At 36.8% G+C, this 18,685-nt stretch overlaps 1 protein-coding gene across 15 annotated transcripts in view; it reads left to right on the top strand.

The window, feature by feature from the left end:
* ASPH (aspartate beta-hydroxylase) overlaps positions 1–18,685 on the top strand; it is a 111,668-nt gene that overhangs the window by 82,327 nt on the left and 10,656 nt on the right. For all 15 annotated transcript variants that reach the window (XM_027638632.1, XM_027638640.1, XM_027638646.1 and 12 more), the window contains 5 exons: positions 2,526–2,624; positions 3,316–3,405; positions 6,831–6,968; positions 12,986–13,121; positions 13,986–14,077. In XM_027638632.1, the coding sequence (XP_027494433.1) occupies positions 2,526–2,624; positions 3,316–3,405; positions 6,831–6,968; positions 12,986–13,121; positions 13,986–14,077 (555 nt within the window). The remainder of the gene's footprint in view (positions 1–2,525; positions 2,625–3,315; positions 3,406–6,830; positions 6,969–12,985; positions 13,122–13,985; positions 14,078–18,685) is intronic.

Below are 18,685 nucleotides of genomic sequence, written 5' to 3'. Positions count from 1 at the left end.
CCTCTAATATTAAAGCATTTTCTTTTGAACATTACACTCAGGGGCATGGAAACATAATGTTAAAGGTAGTCCTAGTAGAATTCAGAGCTATTTTGATTTTCAAAGAAAACATAACATTAAAAGTAGTCCTGGTAGAATTTAGAGCTGTTTTTGTTTTCAAAGATATACAGATTATAAAAATATACAGCAGAAGACAACTTTTTAGGACCAGTTACTCTGCTAGTAGCACTTATTCTGCCTGCCATGCTGAGGCACATGTGCATGGCTCAGTGCAGCATTATACAGACATGCATAAGCCAGCTCTGAGCTATTTCAGGTACCAAAACCAGAATATCCACATTAACACAGTACTCTGCCCTGGCTAATTAGCCATTGATAGCCCCAGAGGTTAATATCTATATTCGTGATTAATATTTAATGGACTGTGAGCAGTTTAGTAAAACTTATTTCTAAACATAATTAATATTGCATGGAGCAACAGCAACAGAGTAATACAATTTACATTAAATACTTCCAGTGTAATTTCTGCTGATTGTATCTCTTCGCTTCTCTTTAGGGGCTCTGAATGTAGATCATTCCTTAATGCAACTCGGCAGAGTTTAAATGAACCATAATACAGAAAATTCTATTCTGTCTTAATTAATCAGATAGCTTTATCCTATAGTTAAAGAAACTGTAACAAAATTATATGGCTAATAAATATTTCTGTCAGTCATTTCATTTCACCCTGCAGGTACAGATTCTTGAATCAAAATAATTATACACAGAATGCTGAAAGACAAAAGCATAAGATGCGTAGGGTGGTAGTGTATTCTTATATTAGGGATCAAGTTCATCCTTACTACGGCACTTTTTGCTAATAATGTCTCATATTATGGACTTCAGATAGATTCTCAATTGTTTGTTCCCTCATAGTAAGTAACTCTTTTCTGCCAAAAGAACTGAAATCATGCTATTTTTAACTCATAACTTTTTATGCCCACATTGCTATGATTTTGGTTTTGCTTGGATGTATTTTGTATGTAATAAGGTTTGAGAAAAGAGAGAAGTTGGTCCAGAGAACTTGTTATGGTTTTGCTTGTAATTATTTTGATTGAAAAATGAAATTAGACAGTGACTGGAAAAGGCAGCGGGAAATAACTATAATGTATGAAGGCATTTTATCCATGACATAAGAAATGGATTTAGGCAAGAGAAATTGCTCATCTGCCCATTGTTGTGTATTTAGCAGCTGTCTAGACATTCAGCAGGTAATTCCACTGACTGTTGGGCTCTCATGATGATCCTTGCACTGAGGGTCTGTCCGGATAAAACTGTCCATCCTTATTTTAAGGAGAGAAGAAATGTAAAAACAGATTAACTTGACCGTGTAATTGATAATCACATAGAGCTACAAATTATATTGAATGTATATATCATAGAAATGCAGAGCTGGAAAGTAGATCAAGATGTTCTCTAATTTTCCCCTCTGGCTGAGGCAGACCAAATGCACTTAAGTCATCGGTCTCGTGTTGGGGGTGCATGTTTGAGAACTCAGACTGGACAGCTTCACACCTCCTTCCCCTGAAACATTGCCCCATACACTGATCCTTTTCAACAGCTGTCCCTGTACTTACAAACCTTTCCCTTGCACTGTCCCCATGAAATATCAATCTCTGGACATTTGCCCATGAGTTTTCCTTTTCTGCAAAATTAAGCCAGTTTGTAAATCAGATATCATCTGAATCTTGTTGAGGGTACAAAGTCTTTTAGCTTAATTTAGCATATTTGATCTTGGTCAAAGAGCGCAGCACACAACTCTACAAGAATAATTTATTCATGAACACCAAGTGTGAAAGCACATTGAGTCACTACTCACCTTCTTTCTCTTGGCCAGGGAAGTGCACATTGTTCCAGAGTGCTTCAGTTTGCCATTGTGCTGAGAATGTCCTTGGTGTTCCAGGGTTTGTATGTCCCATCATGTGATGCAGGTGTTACTTTACACCTTCTTTTTGTTACTTTACAGCTTCTTTCTAAATTGTAATCACTATGCTTCACAGTACAGTATGTTATCTCTTGCAAAAACTAGTTTGCCACCGGTAGAAACCCATCTAATTTTAAACTATTTCAAGTATATTTCTGTACTACGCTTTCTGTAACTGTGCTGTAGGTATTTTCAAGAGCAGCTGCTTTCCTTCAGATTAGTCAAACCTGGGATAAGTTTCTTAAGTGTTAATGAATGGGTTTAATGCTGTAATGTATCATACTGTATCTCAAGAGAGAGGATGGGAAAGAATGGACAACTGAAAATTAATTATTCCTGTTGGAATAATTTTACTTCTGAGACTTCAGAGTTTGAATTGTAATAGATTTGTCTGGAGAAGCACAAAAGTGAACGTGGGAAAGAAAGTACAGACAAGCCAAGAGATAACCTGAGTCAGTAATGGAAGCAGATGTCATTGCATCACTAAATAATAGTGCTTGCACAGGTTTGTTAATTTGCATAGATCCATACAGGTATATTTTATTCATTTGTTCTCAAACAGGTTCTAAGTCTGGCTCCAAACGATGGCTTTGCCAAAGTACATTATGGTTTCATCCTGAAGGCAGAAAACAAGATAGCAGAGAGCATACCCTATCTACAGGTACTTTATCACCCACAGTAAATGTTTTACCAGAAAAAAAGTAGAATTGGGATGTATGAGATGTGTCAAACTAGAAGCATGCTAGTTATGAATCACAGTTTAAGCTACTTATTGGAGTTATATTGCTGTATCCCTGCCTGTGAACTGGAACATGGTTGTACATTGAGACTCCTCAATCCTTAAACATTGAGTGTTTGTTTTATTAATGGTTTACCCAAAGTATGTGGCTCTGAACCTCAAATTGTTTTGAGGTTGGCAGTATGTTGCAAACCTAAGGTTCTTGAAAGATCCAGAGAAGGCTTCCTGCATATGCTTCTGAGTGTTCGAAAAGAAATACTACAAAATAAAACCTTAATTCAGCTTTCTAAAATGCTTGTGTATATGTTTATAGGGTCAGGGGCAAATGTCCATCTCTGAATACACCTCTGTCTTGGAGGGACTGAGGGGATAGGCCATGGGACTTGGAAAACTGATAACATTTCCCAATGACTTTTTACTGACTTATTGTGTTCATTTAGCTTAGCTTAGGTTTTACCGTGGTGAGTATATTTTCTAGCTAATTTCATAGCCAGTCTCTTGCATAGAATTGACAGCCTGTTTACAGCAATCAAATGAACTCTTTTAGAAGTCCCATTGAAGTTTCACTTATACCTTTCATTTTTATTAATTTATTTTTTTACTTATTTATTAGGAAGGACTAGAGTCGGGTGACCCTGGCACAGATGATGGACGTTTTTATTTTCATCTGGGTGATGCCTTACAGAGAATGGGAGACAAAGAGGTACATGTTTAGCACGTTCTTGCTTTAAAATCTAAATCTCTCGGGACTGCAGTATCCAGAAAAACCTTTAACAATGAGATTAATATTGAAAACATTATTTTCCTATTGCAATAACAGTCCAATATGATGATCAACAGAAAAAAATCTGTCATTGGCATAACAATACATACAATCTCTTAGCATCCCTTACTTTAGAACTAACCTGAAGATTTGAAGCTTGCATGGGGCAACTGAGGGACTAAACATTTGTTTAAAATTTTAATTAATGTATTTTTAGAATCTGTTTTCTCCTCCTACCACTTACAACAAAGATTTTAACAAGAGTTGAAAAAAAACCTATATAGAAGTTCTCTCATATTCTGATATATGTGTATTTTATAAACTCTTCCAAAATGACCTTGAGAACCAATGAGTATGTGATAAAAGAAGACATTGAGAGGACTGAATGTGTGGGCTGAGTTATGGAATTGATCAATAATTAAATTAGCAAATAGATCAGAAAAGCCTCAATTCGTACAGCATATCTGTTACATGCCCAAGAAAAACAAACATATGCCACTGGAAGCTGTAGGAGTTTCTAGTTTGTTCATTAAAAATCAAATTTTGTTTAAAAGACAAATTTAAATGTATGAATTAGCACTACTGTCATAGTAGGGGAGCAAAGGGCCTTTTTGCAAGACTGTTATTAGTAATGAACATTACTATGGGAATGAATTGAAAAACAACTAAAAACCACTGTTCAGGTTCCTAGGTGGGAAACATGAAAAGAATAGGCATTAAAAAGAATATCAGAAATAGCTATGAAAATCACAGCTTTTTAATTACTTGTCTAGTAATGTCTGAAATATTAATATCTCTAAAATACTGTAAAAAATACTGACCTCTCGATTATTGTGGCCCAGTCAATAGGTGGTTCTCCAATATGAACTATAGACAAGTGAGCTAGGATGAAGCCTATGTATGTGATCCTTCTCAAGTCTAGTTCATCAAGTTAGGGTTTTTTTAGTAATTCATGGAACTTTTATTACAATACCTAATGCATGTGGTAGATCTAAAACATTGAAATGTAACAATATCTGAATTTTAAGCTAGATTGCCTTCTCTGAAATACTCTTTCAATGAGTTGGGTTTTTTTGATCTAAATTTTTATTTACAAGTGAGAATTAGTTTTCCTCATTTTACTTAGAAACACATGCATATGATCACCTAGAGACACATGCACACAGTCTGCTTTCACACTTTCTCTGTCTGACTCTGTCTCTTCTCAGATCCCTGTATGTTTCCTTGGGATACTCAGAGTTGAATGGTTGGGCCTAGAATATCCCATTGTAGTGTTTGACTAAAGATACTACACAGATGTAATTAATGTACATCATCCTTAACCCCCAGATGTGTTAATGTGTTAATGTTTATGGAGTTAATGGTCAAGTCTGCTGTAGAAAAAGTTTAATTAATGACAAATTAATTTCTTGGGATAGAGGAGACTTCTAAATTTATCAGTGGAAAGTCCATTGTTAAGATAAATTTTTCTCACTGACCTTGCTAGACTTGATGAATATCAAGATTTAATCCAGGAAACAGATCAATATTTAAGGAATATGTGAAATTGCTATCACTGGAGGATTGTTGAAGGTAGATATTTATCTATTAGAGCTAAATTAGGAATTATGAATATGATCTTGGTAAGTGTTAGGGAAACAGTGTTGACTATGTCCTTTCCAACTAAAATTTGTTAAAATGCCAAATTGACTTAAAAAAAAATTTAAAACTGGAAGTTATTATGGAACAAAGTGCTGTTCACACAGAATATATAAATCGAGTGCATCTCAAACAATTTCTGTCCTGGAGAAGAAGATAGACTGTTATAACTCTCTTGAATAATACTGTGGTCATTATTTAGTCTTTCCACTATGAAAACCTGAATGAGAAAATAAAGGTTCCTCACAGAATCTCAGGAATGAAAAGATAAGCAAGGCAGCCTAACCCAACTCCATTCTGCCAAAGGCAACCTCCATAGAAAATTCTTCTAATGGATAAATATTAACAGTATTATACATTGTGATTATAGCTGATATATTTTGAAGAGCAGCAACTTTCATACTCAACGAGTAGTTCATCCCCCTTATTATTTGGGCTAACTCCAGACATTGCAAATGAATGCAGGCAGTCAGCATGAACAATTTGTTGATATCCCACCACTGTTACAACTTACATCTTGGGGAACAGATGTTATAAATCTTAATGATTCCATTTCAGAGATTTAACCAAGATAGCATCAAAATTTAAAGATACACTGTGTGTTATCCACAGGTAACAAATAATGTTTTTTTGACCCATGCACAGTTTTACTGAGCTTCCCTAGGGAAAAAAGATGACACCTTATATATGATCTGCTGTTATTCTGTTAATCCATAATGCTTTTCTGTACTTCTGATAAGTACTATAAGGCAACACTCTATTGCAGACTTTCCTCCACACTTCAAGAGAGTTATAAAGATCGGAGTACCACATTTTTTAAAAGCTTGAAGAAAATTTACAGATTCTCAAAGAGAATTTTGGCTGGTTTCTGTTCAAGGTGGGAATTGCTGCCTGCTTCAGTCCCTCCGCTCTGGACTTCTTATCCTCATATCTCCCTATTTAACTGTTCTGTTTTCTGGTCCGTTTGGGTTTTTTTGTGTTGTCTAAAATATTGCAACTGCAGCAGTACTGCCGGGCAGGAAAGAGGCAGCTATGTATAACCTTCGCTGTATATGGTTTGTCACAGTACTACTCATGCTAGATCTTTTCTTTCCAAGCATTCCATTTGCTTTTTTTGCAGGGCCTTGTTTTGCTGCTATACAGGGGTAAAACCAGTTGTGTCAAGGGAGAGTAAGAGAAGCAAAAGTCTAGTATTAGCCTCTGTAGGTTTCTGCCATGTGGCTGGTTTAGGTGTGGCAACAAATATTTGAAGAAACTCAAGTGCATTTAGGTATTAGATAATTAAGAAACAGTTTAGATCCATAATGTCAGCAGTGTTTTTATCATCACAGCATTTTTGTTGGCAGCAGAAGACAGTTATCTTTAATTCATCGGTAGAGAATTGAAGCAGAGAAAACAAGGTTGACCAAGATGAGAAACAATTTGATCTCTCAAGTCTAAGGACAGGACCTGAATTACTGACCCATATTTTATGTGAATGGTTGTGAGATTATCCTATTTTGTTAATATTGAATTGGACAGCCTTGGCCAACTGATCTAGTTTGTTATTTGGTGGGGTTTTTTGTTTGTTTGTGGTTTTTTCCTTAAAGTATTCATTAGTATGTTTTATTAAAAGAATAACCCCAACATCCAAAGAGACGGTCTGTTACCTTGCCAAAAAGTGTTATATTCTTCCTGTAGGAGCTTGGCTGATGTGAATTTGGTTGTTAACAACTACAATCTTTTAGGCATACAAGTGGTATGAACTTGGATACCAAAGAGGTCACTTTGCTTCAGTTTGGCAGCGCTCTCTCTACAATGTCAAGGGACTGAAAGCTCAGCCTTGGTGGACAGCAAGGGAAACTGGTTATACAGAGCTGGTGAAGGTAAAGCTTCTTTATACTTTCATTTTTATTAAAATTACAACTGTAAGTTATTAAGCAGAGTAAATGCTGATCTGTAAGGTCTGAACTACTGCTTGTGAGTTTCAGACACCACTGTCAGACTGAGTACAACTGAGATACTATAAAATGAACTCAGGCATTTTCAAATTCGAGAATGGTGACAGGATGGCTGAAATGATTAATAAATACAAAATTTGCATGGTAGACAACTGTAACATCTCAAGTGGAAAATGACAGCAAACTTTGGTAATGCCTGGGACACCCACTGTGAATTTTTAATTAGTCAGAAAAGGCCATGTCTTTCAGCCCTTGTGTAGTATTTAGTGACTTTGGAAGCTTTTAATTGTGTGAGAGAAACAAATGTAGATTCTAATGATGGATTTAACAAAAGATAATAACATAGAATTTTAATTCTTTAAAGGGTTTTTTATTTATTTAAAAATAGTTTGTGTTCCCAAAATTGCTTAGTTTTTATTATTTTTTATAATGTTAATAATAATTCCTAAAAAATTAGAAGAGAACTTTTTTCCCCTGTATATTTTAATTATTGGCATGTGGTTTAGAAAAATTATTTTGCACAAATTATTTAAAACTATAAATGTTTATTTGCAAGAAACAAGTTCATTCAGAATGGTAGTTTCTTTATACTTTGTTACATAGAATGTTAAAAAACCTACTTTGGAAGGGTGACTTTATTTTAAAAAAACAAAAGAGGAAGATTGCTCTTTTTTGTGGTTTTGATGGCAGCATAAATAATGCTGGGAAATTTAGATTAAAATATGATTCTCCAATGTAATCTCAGCAACACAAAAGAGCAATTAGCTTTATGGACTAGCTTTTGGGAAGATCTGAAATGTGTCCATATTTAACTAATTTTTGAGGAATGTGTAGGAATAGAAACTTTCTGCCATAAAAGATACAGAGAAACTGGCAAAGTCTTATCATACTTCTGTCAAACAAATAGAAAATAATACATATTAGTAGATTGATGTTTTAAAGCTACCTGCAGTGTTGCTGAACAGTCTCTTACATATAAACTGTTCTAATTATCACAGAAGATAATGATCCCTTCACCCTTGGCATGAGTCAGCTTTGAAGGCTGAAAGAATTCAGTTGCTGTTATGAAATGACCAGAGCTCCACCTTGAAGGGATTTTTTTTCAGTTGAATCAGGTCACATATGAAGGTCTTGGTTTGGTTCAGCATCTTACATGGCTGCTAGAAGAGCTGCTCAGAAGACCAACAAGGATATAAATTCACCCCTGACCTCCGCAGCACAGCTGCCTCTCTGGAATCCAGTAATATATCTTCAATGCAATCATTTGGTGGTGTATGTTTTAGCCACCTTTAGTGGTATATGTTTTATTAACAATATGTCACTGAATCTTGATTAAATTGTTTCTTTGAATTTTCTTACATAGATATCATAATTTGGGAGTGGTAAGATTTATATTCTTCAAGATAACATTCACAGTTTAAAGTATAAACATGTAATGTAAGTTAAATGCATCAGGACAAATATTTGTATTGTGTTTCTCCCATAACTCAGAAAGTACTTGAAGTTTTGAAAGAAAGCAGGTTTGATTCTAATAACATAAAATGCTGCAAGCAAAAATAGAAGTAGTATTCTCCAGAAAGTGACAAAAAATTATTGATAACGTTGGGTTTACTGGTTTCTGAAAGAGTCCAACTTATGTACACGGTTTAGTTAAAAAAAAACCCAACACATTATTTCCCCTTTTCTCAGAGCAAAAACCAATCAACAGTTATTTCCTACTGCTTCATCTCATTGCATTCCTCTTAGGTCTGTGTGGGAAATGTGGGAAACGCTTCCAAACCCTAATCATAGAATTCAATATGGAAAGCTGCTGTACAAAGCACTGGAGGTCCTGACCCTCTTTCCATGTGTTTCACTGCTTGATGTTAAGTGTGATGAACTATTTTCAATATCTTGGTAGCTTAATAATGCTAACTGAGGATTTATTCGTGGCTGAGATAGTACTAAAGCTGAACTCTCTGGCAGCAATTTGGTTCCTTCCATTAACTGGCACAGCTGTGGTCAGTAGCATCTCCTAGCACAGACCTGGCTTGATTTTGTTATAAAGGGTCATGTAGTTTCTTGGGACTCAAAGAAGTCAGTCTCATGCTCTGTTTAGTTTACTATGACCTACTTGCCCAGGTGGTTCCAAAGGGTTTTGGGTTGGGTTTTTTTTGGGGGGGAAGAGGAGGGAAGACTGAGAATATCTCAGTAACACTTATCAGGATGTGCTAAACCTTGATTAGTGGAACTGTGCTGAAGGGAAGTGGATCTTTGCATCTCTCTAGCTGCAGTTCATTGAGGCCTAATGTTTTTGTAATTTCCTTTAATGAATAGGAAGAGGAGCAGAAAATGTAAATTTATATTAGGAGGTGTGGGGCAAGTGATTTACGTAGAAATGTTCTGCTAATGTTTCTAATCTATAGTATTTCAGGCATTTGGATCTGGAGATACAAGAAAGTATCTTTCTCTTTTAGTCTCAGCTAAAAGTAAACCTTACTTTTACCGTTGAAAACCTGTCATTTTCCCTTGGGACAATTAGTTTTTCTCCGCCAGTCTTACTGAGTCATTCCATCTTTGGTGCCTTTTGTAGAACCTCAGTTATAGCATTATTCTATGCTGGTGCTTGTTTAAAAAATAATAAAGGAAATACCTTGTTGTTAGTTCCTAGAGACTTTTCACTGGTCTGACATTAATACATAGGTAATGACTTAAGTAATTTAGCCCTTTCTGCATGTTGTGTCCTTTGAGTTTTGGAAAGGATCCAAAGGATGCTTTGACAGTAATTTACTGCAGCAGATAACTGATTGATTAAAGTAGATCTTGTATTGTTGTTTTTTTCTGATGTCTTAGATTTTATTAATTAAAGTACAGCAGGAAAAATGCAAAAAGAGAATGAAAGTACTGGCAACAGCACATATCTGTATCATCTTCCATAGATTGACAGGTAGGCCTTAATGGTTTAGCTAATAATAGCTAAAGATCCATAGTTAAGGGAGAAATTAAATTGAAATGTGCATTCAGAGTGTGGTTGGATTCTTTAAGGGAAGCCTTGTGTTGAAAAGGGCAAAGATGATACATTCAAGTGCTGATGTTTAAGCACTGTGAGTGAGTGAATAGGTGCAAGGAATCTATTTTGAAAGATTTAAAACACTGCCCCTTGCTTGGAGGTCATCAGCGTTATCCAGTGGACATGTGATAACTGTTTGTGAATGCTTTCCTATTCTCTTTTAGTAACAAAGTGAAGTACATTAAGCTCTTCACCATGATTTTATTTTATAGTTCAATGGATTAAAATGGATGTGTAGTCAGTAGTTATACCTCATGTGAGGGGTAGCAACCTCTTAATCTGTCCCTGTTTCATTTATGACCGTGCATTGAAAGGGTTTGACAGCACAGAGTTAAGGATTCTTTCAATAAAATAGTCTCACATAAAAATAAACCAATATTGAGAAATCCCTATTTAAATAAAATCTACACTATTGCCAGATGTACAGCAACTGTAAACTTCTATTGTTAGGAGATGTATTTAAAAAGCCATATGGAAGTTTATGGGAATCAGCTGCTAGCAATCAAGTACATATGCTCCCAATGCTGGTTGCCTCCTGATTCTTCACTTGGAATCAGGATATTGCATCAAATATAATATGAATTCTTTGCTCTAATCTGGAGCTTGAATTCATACATATAATGGAGCGTGAGCATGTTTAACTTTTTTCTGTAGGTACCAACTATTGGATCAAGAGCTGTAAGTCCAAGTCCTGGACTTAGTCATTATACTTTAATGGTGTTTTGTGTTCTTACCATTCAAGGTATACCTAAGAGTTTGTAAAATCAGAGGGATCAACGCTGAGCTGTGTTTGAACTCCCTACTTCATTTCTACCTAGGAGTTACCTGTTGCTCATTATAAAGCACTATCAGTGTGTTTTACAGATGGGGTCCAGGTTTTCAGGAGTACAGAAACCCTATTGATTTCAGAGCAATTTCTGTCTAAAACCATTGAGTTAGTTCAAAATCAGTGATATACATCCAAATAACTTTATATCCAAAATGCCAGGGAAGGAGCCTTTAAATGCAAGGACAAACACCTTTACAGGTTAACATTCAGCCTGTGGCACTTGTGAGAGAATAGAAGTGACAATGCAAGTCCTTGGACCACCAGTGGTCTTCATGCATCATCTTGTCTGCATTGGGTAAATGTTCCTTCTTACCTTTTTTCCTTTACTGAGTGAGTAGGAGGAGGTTGAGGAAACACAGAAGCTTTTGTAATATCTTGAAAAGTTTTCCAGTTTTGTTATCCGTATCACTTTAAATTCAGGCTGGTGTGGATGTAAGTTAGTTTTTTTCTTTCTCTTCTCCAGCCAGTCCAAAAACAGGTACTCAGGCTGGCATTTCCTTTTGTGTATACCATAACGCTGAATCAGTAGCAGCAATATTCATCTCTGATTGCCATATTCATCTCTGATTAGGTGGAAATTTCCAGTCTGTTTTGTGCCCTACATTTTGAAAAAGTCAGTTTTCCAAAGATATTCAAAAAAAATCCCGACACCTGCATTTTTATTTAATGTTAACTGTTAAATGAATCTTATAGAAACCATCAATGAGGGAGAATAAGGTGAATGCACTCGGAAAAATAAGGGCTGCTCTCCCTCTTCTGAGGGGTGGGAGAGAAAACTATTTATTACTAAGAAAAGATTACTGTAATAACAGAAATTACATCCATACTTTCATAGGTCTTAACCTACCTAAATTGTTCTAGTGGGAGAAAGTAGGTATATTAGAGAGCATGCTCTAGACATGGCTTACTTTGTTGAGCCTTTTATGAGCGATCAATATATGACCTATTTTGTTAGATCAACTTGCCTTTTAAGTAAAAAAAACTCAAGTGGAAAATGCAACTGTTTGATTTAAATGGTGAAGGCTAATAACTGTATGGAGTTTTAAGAGTAAAAGGGGGCAGTTATATCACCTAGTCTGCTCTGTTATACAGACTTTTGAGTTTTACTCAGTTTTACACATCATATAAACAGGTAGTGTGGGAACATACTATAGCTTGTTTTAGTGTGAAATGGATTGAAAATGTCTTACAGAAACACTTTGTTCAAAACCACAAAGGCAACATGAAAACTATTCACCCAAAATAAGGTTTAGTGAGAAAAGTAAGCTGCTGGGAAATTGAAGTTACTTTTATCCAGATCCATTGTTATACTGTGGGGTTTCCATTTATATAGCTATAATATTAAAACAACTTATTATTGGTAGAATAAAAGATTTTCTACATGTATGATGTCCTAAGGCAGCAGAGAACAGAAATTCTACTATTTTGTGTGTTTGATACGTATGAAGTGTAAGGCAGCTTACATGTTCTTAACGGTTGTGTCCGCAAATCATCACTTGGCATTTCAAGTAATATATGATTTTTTCAATAGCATCAGCATGTGCAAGTGAATCTCTGTGAGCCTTTTTGAAGGTTTAAATCATAAATTTGCACTTAAGTGGTGTGTTTATGTTTGTCCTCTTTGAACCGTAATATTCTGCCAACACCTGGAGTTCCAGGTTATGTGAGTGGTTTTCTAGTTGCAGGAATGATTCCGGGTCACATGTGCAGCATTTAGGAAGATCAATACCTTTAGCTTGCAATACAAAACGATCAGGGAAAGAGCCCTTAGGCTCATCAAAAAGCAAGTCAAAGTGAGGCCTAGGCTGCAAAGAAGCTGGGGATTGTTGAAATTTTACAATACCAATGTAATTGACTCCAAAGAATGCTGTGAAAGTTGATTTTCCTACCTTTGCATGTCAGAAGGGAATAGAATATAAAGCAACTTGATAATAATGATGAACATTTAGTTTTAGTGTTTTTAAATTAAAAAAAAAAAAGGTTAATAATGGCAGGGAAAAATAAAAATGTTACTAAAGCCAAATGCAGTAAATTCTCAGTGCAGTAACATGGCTCTCACAACAGTCCTTAGAGAAAAACTGGAAGCTCATTCGGGATGAGGGTCTTGCTGTGATGGATATAAAAAGCAGCCTCTTCCTGCCTGAAGATGAGAATCTACGAGAAAAAGGAGACTGGAGCCAGTTTACCTTATGGCAACAAGGTAAAACATGTTCTATTTCTTCTCTTACCCCAATTTCACTTTCTTAAACTAACATAGTGTAATGAGGAGTAGCAACACAGTTTTTTCCAGAACTGTTTTTGTCACTGCTATGTACAGAAGAAGGGAACTAATAAAGTAGTGTCTAGACCCTTGTGACAATAAACAGGAGTTCTTTATTCTAATTTGTGTTGTCCCCATGCACTTCTAGGAGTCCATTGAGTATTGTAAGTGTTAAATGAGAGTATTCTTGTCCTGGCAAGGCTGCCAACATTTTGCATGGTAATGCATAGTACAGATCAGCCTGAGGGAAGATGAGGACTTGGGAGAAAGCACATCCTTAATACTGTCTTGCCAGCTATGTGAGGTCTGTCATGCAGAAATTGCATGAACAAAAGAATATGACTTTGATAAGCCTGCTGCCCTGCCCCTGAGCTGTGCAGTGGGAGGTCCAACTATGAGAATGACCTTAAATTCTTCTAAAACTCTACAGATGAAAGAGTACTGTAAAATAAAATATTAATAGCAACTTATATAAAAATATAATCTGGTATTGAGATGGTATGATATTGGTGGCATTTTTAATCTTTTTTTTCCTATGCAGCCTCATTAATGTTTATACTTTTAGAATAATATTTTTAAAGTGATAGCCTGGTGTTCACAAATCATTTAAAAGCAAATGTGCACACTACTGTGGTATTACAACATGCAACTACTTCAGTTGCACAATCTGTAAAATGGGAAAAATAATATTTACTTGTCTTTCAGCGTCAGCTCTTTGACATCTTTGTTGCTCTTCTGTAAAGCAGAAAACAGGGAAGTGTTCATTCGTTGCTCTTACGAATGCTCTATCCGTTATTTATCTAGGAAGAAAAAATGAGAATGCTTGTAAAAGTGTTCCGAAAACATGTTCTTTATTGGAAAGATTCCCGGAAGCTACTGGCTGCAGAAGAGGGCAGGTACCTGGCAAACTTCTTCATATTTGCAAATTCTTAATGGTGGGAGCTGGGGATTTTGAGGAGTACAGGGATATACATATAGAGGGATGCACAGCTTTGGTATATTTAATGATGATTCAAGCACATGATAAATTTAACAGCAAAAATATGCCCAATTTTAGCTGTCAGTAAATACCAGGTGAAATATGTTAGCTGAAGTCTTTCTACAGACTCTTAAGTTGAGCCATTTTACCTTGTGTTTCCTGGGAGCTTCTGGTAGGTAAGTAGTTATTTTCCATGGGTCAACCAATAAGTAATGACTTACTAACCCTCAACCTGAAGTGACGTGATCTGACTCATAGCTTAACTCTGCTTTGAGCAGGAGATTGCATTACGTCCTTTCTAACCTGAATTTTTTTTTCTGATCTGAACCTAACTTTACATGACTAATTCAGTGATCCAGATTCTAACTGTGACAAACTTCACCTGTTTACCCAAGCCTGGCTGCATTAGACAGAAAGAGAGTCACCTTGTGGAAGTCAAATAGCAGTACTACTGTCACATGCATCTTTCCTAAAGGTAAAGGAAAAAAATTTTACATCCATGAGCTGTGGCTGTGGGTGCCAGCAAAGTTTGTTTCAAGTGCCAACACTGACTGTTCAGCTATAAGTTAACCTCATTAAATCATGCAGTAGATTTGTATGGCATGGATCAATACACATGCAGCTGAATGAACGGCCCAACACAGCTATCATGAGATTCTATGGGACAGAATTTTTCATTTTTTTTCCAAGTTCTTATCGTCATGGCTTGGTTTTGCGAACGAAGATTTGGGAAAGGCTCTATCCACATTTGTTACAACCAAGTTATTATATTTTATCCATAATGACTATGAGAATAACCTTCACATGCCAAAATTAAGGATGCAAAAGCTGGAAAACACAGTGCTAGCATAATCCTGATTCAGAGCCTTGAGAGTACGTGTTCATCTTTTTCACCAGACTCCTGCTTTTGATGTGCCTAACTACACTGGATGGCCACTGTTGTGGGAATGAACAAGGTTATTGTTTCACTGATTTATCAGCAAAGGCTGATTGCAGTGAATATAACTGATGAATGAAGTCATCATGGTCAGTGTGGCTAACAACAAGAAAACTTCTCTCTGTGGCATCTGTAGCCAAAATGGATCTGTCCCAGAGAGCAAATTCTCTTTGAGAGCTTACTATTTTGTTGATCATTTTTGGTGCCCTATGTGTTATCACTAGGATATGGTTTGCAGAAACAGTGTGCATTTGCAGCTATATCTGTAGTCATGTGTTTTGAACACATAAATGTAAAATAATCTGAAAAGTGATGCTCTATAAATCTGAAGGTTTACATCCAATATTAGGGGATGCCTAGGCCAATTTTAGTCTTACACTAGCCATGACTCAGATTTTACTGGCAAGTTAAATTTTAAATATCAGCTGATCTCAATTCACATACTGAAACACTGGGAAGCAATGGGAACAGACACAATGAGGAAATAAGGAATTCTGTCGTAGGTAGATCATTTGGATGCTCTGGACACCTCATGTAGTGACAAAGCTAAAAGAAATGTAAAATAATCAACTACTTGCTCAGTGCTGCTGAGAGACTGTGTGGAACAATAGCAAGTGATCATATTATTTAAATTATGTAATTCTTCTTACAAATAGCAGTACACTAAAAGTATCAGAGGTAGGTTTAATTCTGGGCATTTCTTAACTCTTCAGAGTTTTACATTACAACCATTATAGTTTAGAACTTCATCTATAGCACTTGAGTACAGCACATAGATATAATTCACAGACATATTCAGACTGATTTGCTTAGGCAGATAATGTATGTGACAGTAGTCATTCTGCAGCGCTGGTATGTTAGCATTTAAAAATTGTTTATATTGGATATTAGTAACTATCCTGCATAGCCAGTGTTTTACATTGCATTAGGGTCTGACAGGGCAATTAACACATCACAGTGTAACAGAGGTTGGATTGAAGGATCTGTGTTCACCATGGTCACTGGAGCTTGTCACTTCTGTTAGAAGAAATTGCTGGTAAGATGAAACCTCAGACACCAAGAATAACTGTGTCATTAAACACACACCGATAATGGCTGTGTTTCAGTTGGAGAGCAAGCAACACATTAATCTGTAAGATTTATCAAAGTTCATCTGTCCCAACTAAATGTGCAGATTTCTCAGGTGAAAAGATGCTTCTCACCACTGTCATGCATTAGTCACACTTCCTGTTCATTGAATTGTAGAATGTACCAAAAACAATGAGGAGAAAAGGGACATCTGGAGATTATTTAGTCCAATCCCTTGCTCAAAACATGAGCTAGAGCAGATTGCTGAGGACTGTGTCCAGTCATGTTTTGAATGCCTTTGAGGATAGAGACTCTACAGCCTCTCTGGACAACCTGTTCCTGTGTACAATAAAAAAGTGTTTTCTTATGCTTAAATGACATACCCTGTATTTCAATCTGTGTCCATTGCCTCTTTGCTTTTCACTGGATACCATTGCCTTCTTCACTCCTCTCATCAGGTATTTATATACGTTGATAAGATCCCTCTTGAATCTTATGTTCTCCAGGCTAAGCAGTCCCAACTGCCTCAGCTTCCTCTTGTATGTTAGATTCTCCAATTCCTACATCACCTTTATACCCCTTCACTAGACTTGCTCCAGTGTGTCCATGTCTCTCTCACATTAGACAGCACAGAACTGGATCCAGCACTCAAAGGTCTCACCAACTCAGAGGGGAAGGATAGCCTCCCTCAACCTGCTGCCAGAGCTCTCCATAATGCAGCCCTGGAATCTGTTGGGAATCTTTGGTACAAGGGCACATTTATGGCTCATGTTCAGATTGGACACCAGGAGAGCCCTGCTATGAGGACCCCACAATCTTTTTCTAGAAAGTTGCTTTCCAGACAGTTGTCCACCAGCCTGTATTAGTGCATGGAGTTATGCCTCCCCAGTGAAGAACTTTGCACTTCGTTTTGTCGAATGTTGTAAGATTCCTGTTTCTTCCTTTCTCCATCCTGCCAAAGTCACTATGAAGGGCAGCAAAAAAAAAATCAAAGTAGTGTATCAGTCATTCCTATCCAATTTTCTATCATCTGCAAACTTGCTGAGGGGAATGCACTCTGTCCCATCTTCTGAGTCGTTGTGAAGCTATTAAATAGTGCTTGACCCAGTATTGAGCCCTAGGGAACACCTCTGATGAGTGGCCTCCTGCTGGACTTTGTGCCTCTGATCACAACTATTTGAGCCTGGCTTAAATGCCGGGTTTCAATCCACTTCACTGAGAACTTACCTAGATCCTATTTTATCAGTTTTTCAATGAGGATGTTTATGGCAGACAGTGTTCAAAGTCTTACTGAAGTTGAGATAAACTATATGCACCAAGCTAGACACCTCACCATAGAAAGCTGGTAAAGTACAATATCCCCTTCATAAACCTATGCTGACTATTCCCAGGCATATTCTTTTCCTTCATGTGTTTGAAAATTGTTTCCAGGATTATTTGCTCCATCACATTCCCAAGGATTGATGTGAGGCTAATTAGATGGTAGTTCCTTAGATCCTTCTACTTGCCATTCTTGAAGATAGGAACAATGTTTGCTTTCTACTAGTCCTCAGGGACTTCTACTGGCAGCAATGGTCTTTCAAAGATTGTGTGGATTGTGTATGGATTCACAAAATTGTCCATCTCCCTCAGGTTTCATGGGTGGATCCCATCAGGACTCATGGACCAGGTTGTTGAGTTTGTTTAAATGTTCCTTAACCTGATCCTTCTCCACAGAAGATAAGTCATGTGCTGCAGACTATTTCACTGGTCTCAGATACCTGTATTCCTGAAACTCAGCCAGATGAGTAAAGACTGAGGCAAAGAAGGCATGTAGTGACTCAGCCTTTTCCATGTCCTTTGTCATTATTCTGCCACATTTAGTATCTGGCCTGTGTTTTCTCTAGACTTCCTTTTACTGCTGATGTATTTGTAGAAATCTTTCTTATTACCCTTCAATTCCACCTCCAGATTCAGCACCAGGAGACCTTTGACTTTCCTAACCTCATCCCTGCACGTACAGAGAGTGTCTCTACAGTCTTCCTGGGTGACCTGACCCTGCTTCCACCTCTTGTATGACTCCTTTTTGTGTTTCAATTTCATCTGGGTTGCCATGCTCCCTGCAAATGGGGATTCTTGAGTTTGGACAAGGTACTACTTATCAGCTGTCCTAGACCCCTCTTCTCTCATGGGGTTTTTCCCAGGAGATCCCTGAATAATCCCTGTTTTCATGAAGCTCCAAATAATAATTCTGCTTTGTATGTTTCTCCATCATCTCATGGTCTTGAACTCCACCATCTCACAGTTGCTCCAGTCCACGCTGACAGTGACCTTCACAGATGCCATCTGAGAGGGGCTGGCCAGTCTGATAAACACAAGCCTTGTGTCTCCTTTTGTCCATCCTTCTAAAAGATGAGTGTCTATAAGTCTTTCTGATTGTAGATAGAAGATAATTATTTTCAACTTGAAATATGACTACTGGTTATTTTAAGTAAAATACAATTATGTACTATTACATACAAACATGCTCCTGGATGCACA

Source organism: Corapipo altera, unplaced genomic scaffold, assembly GCF_003945725.1.
Source record: "Corapipo altera isolate COAL_440 unplaced genomic scaffold, ASM394572v1 49, whole genome shotgun sequence".
NCBI classification, from domain to species: Eukaryota; Metazoa; Chordata; class Aves; order Passeriformes; family Pipridae; genus Corapipo; species Corapipo altera.
This window is presented reverse-complemented; position numbering and strand designations above follow the sequence as displayed.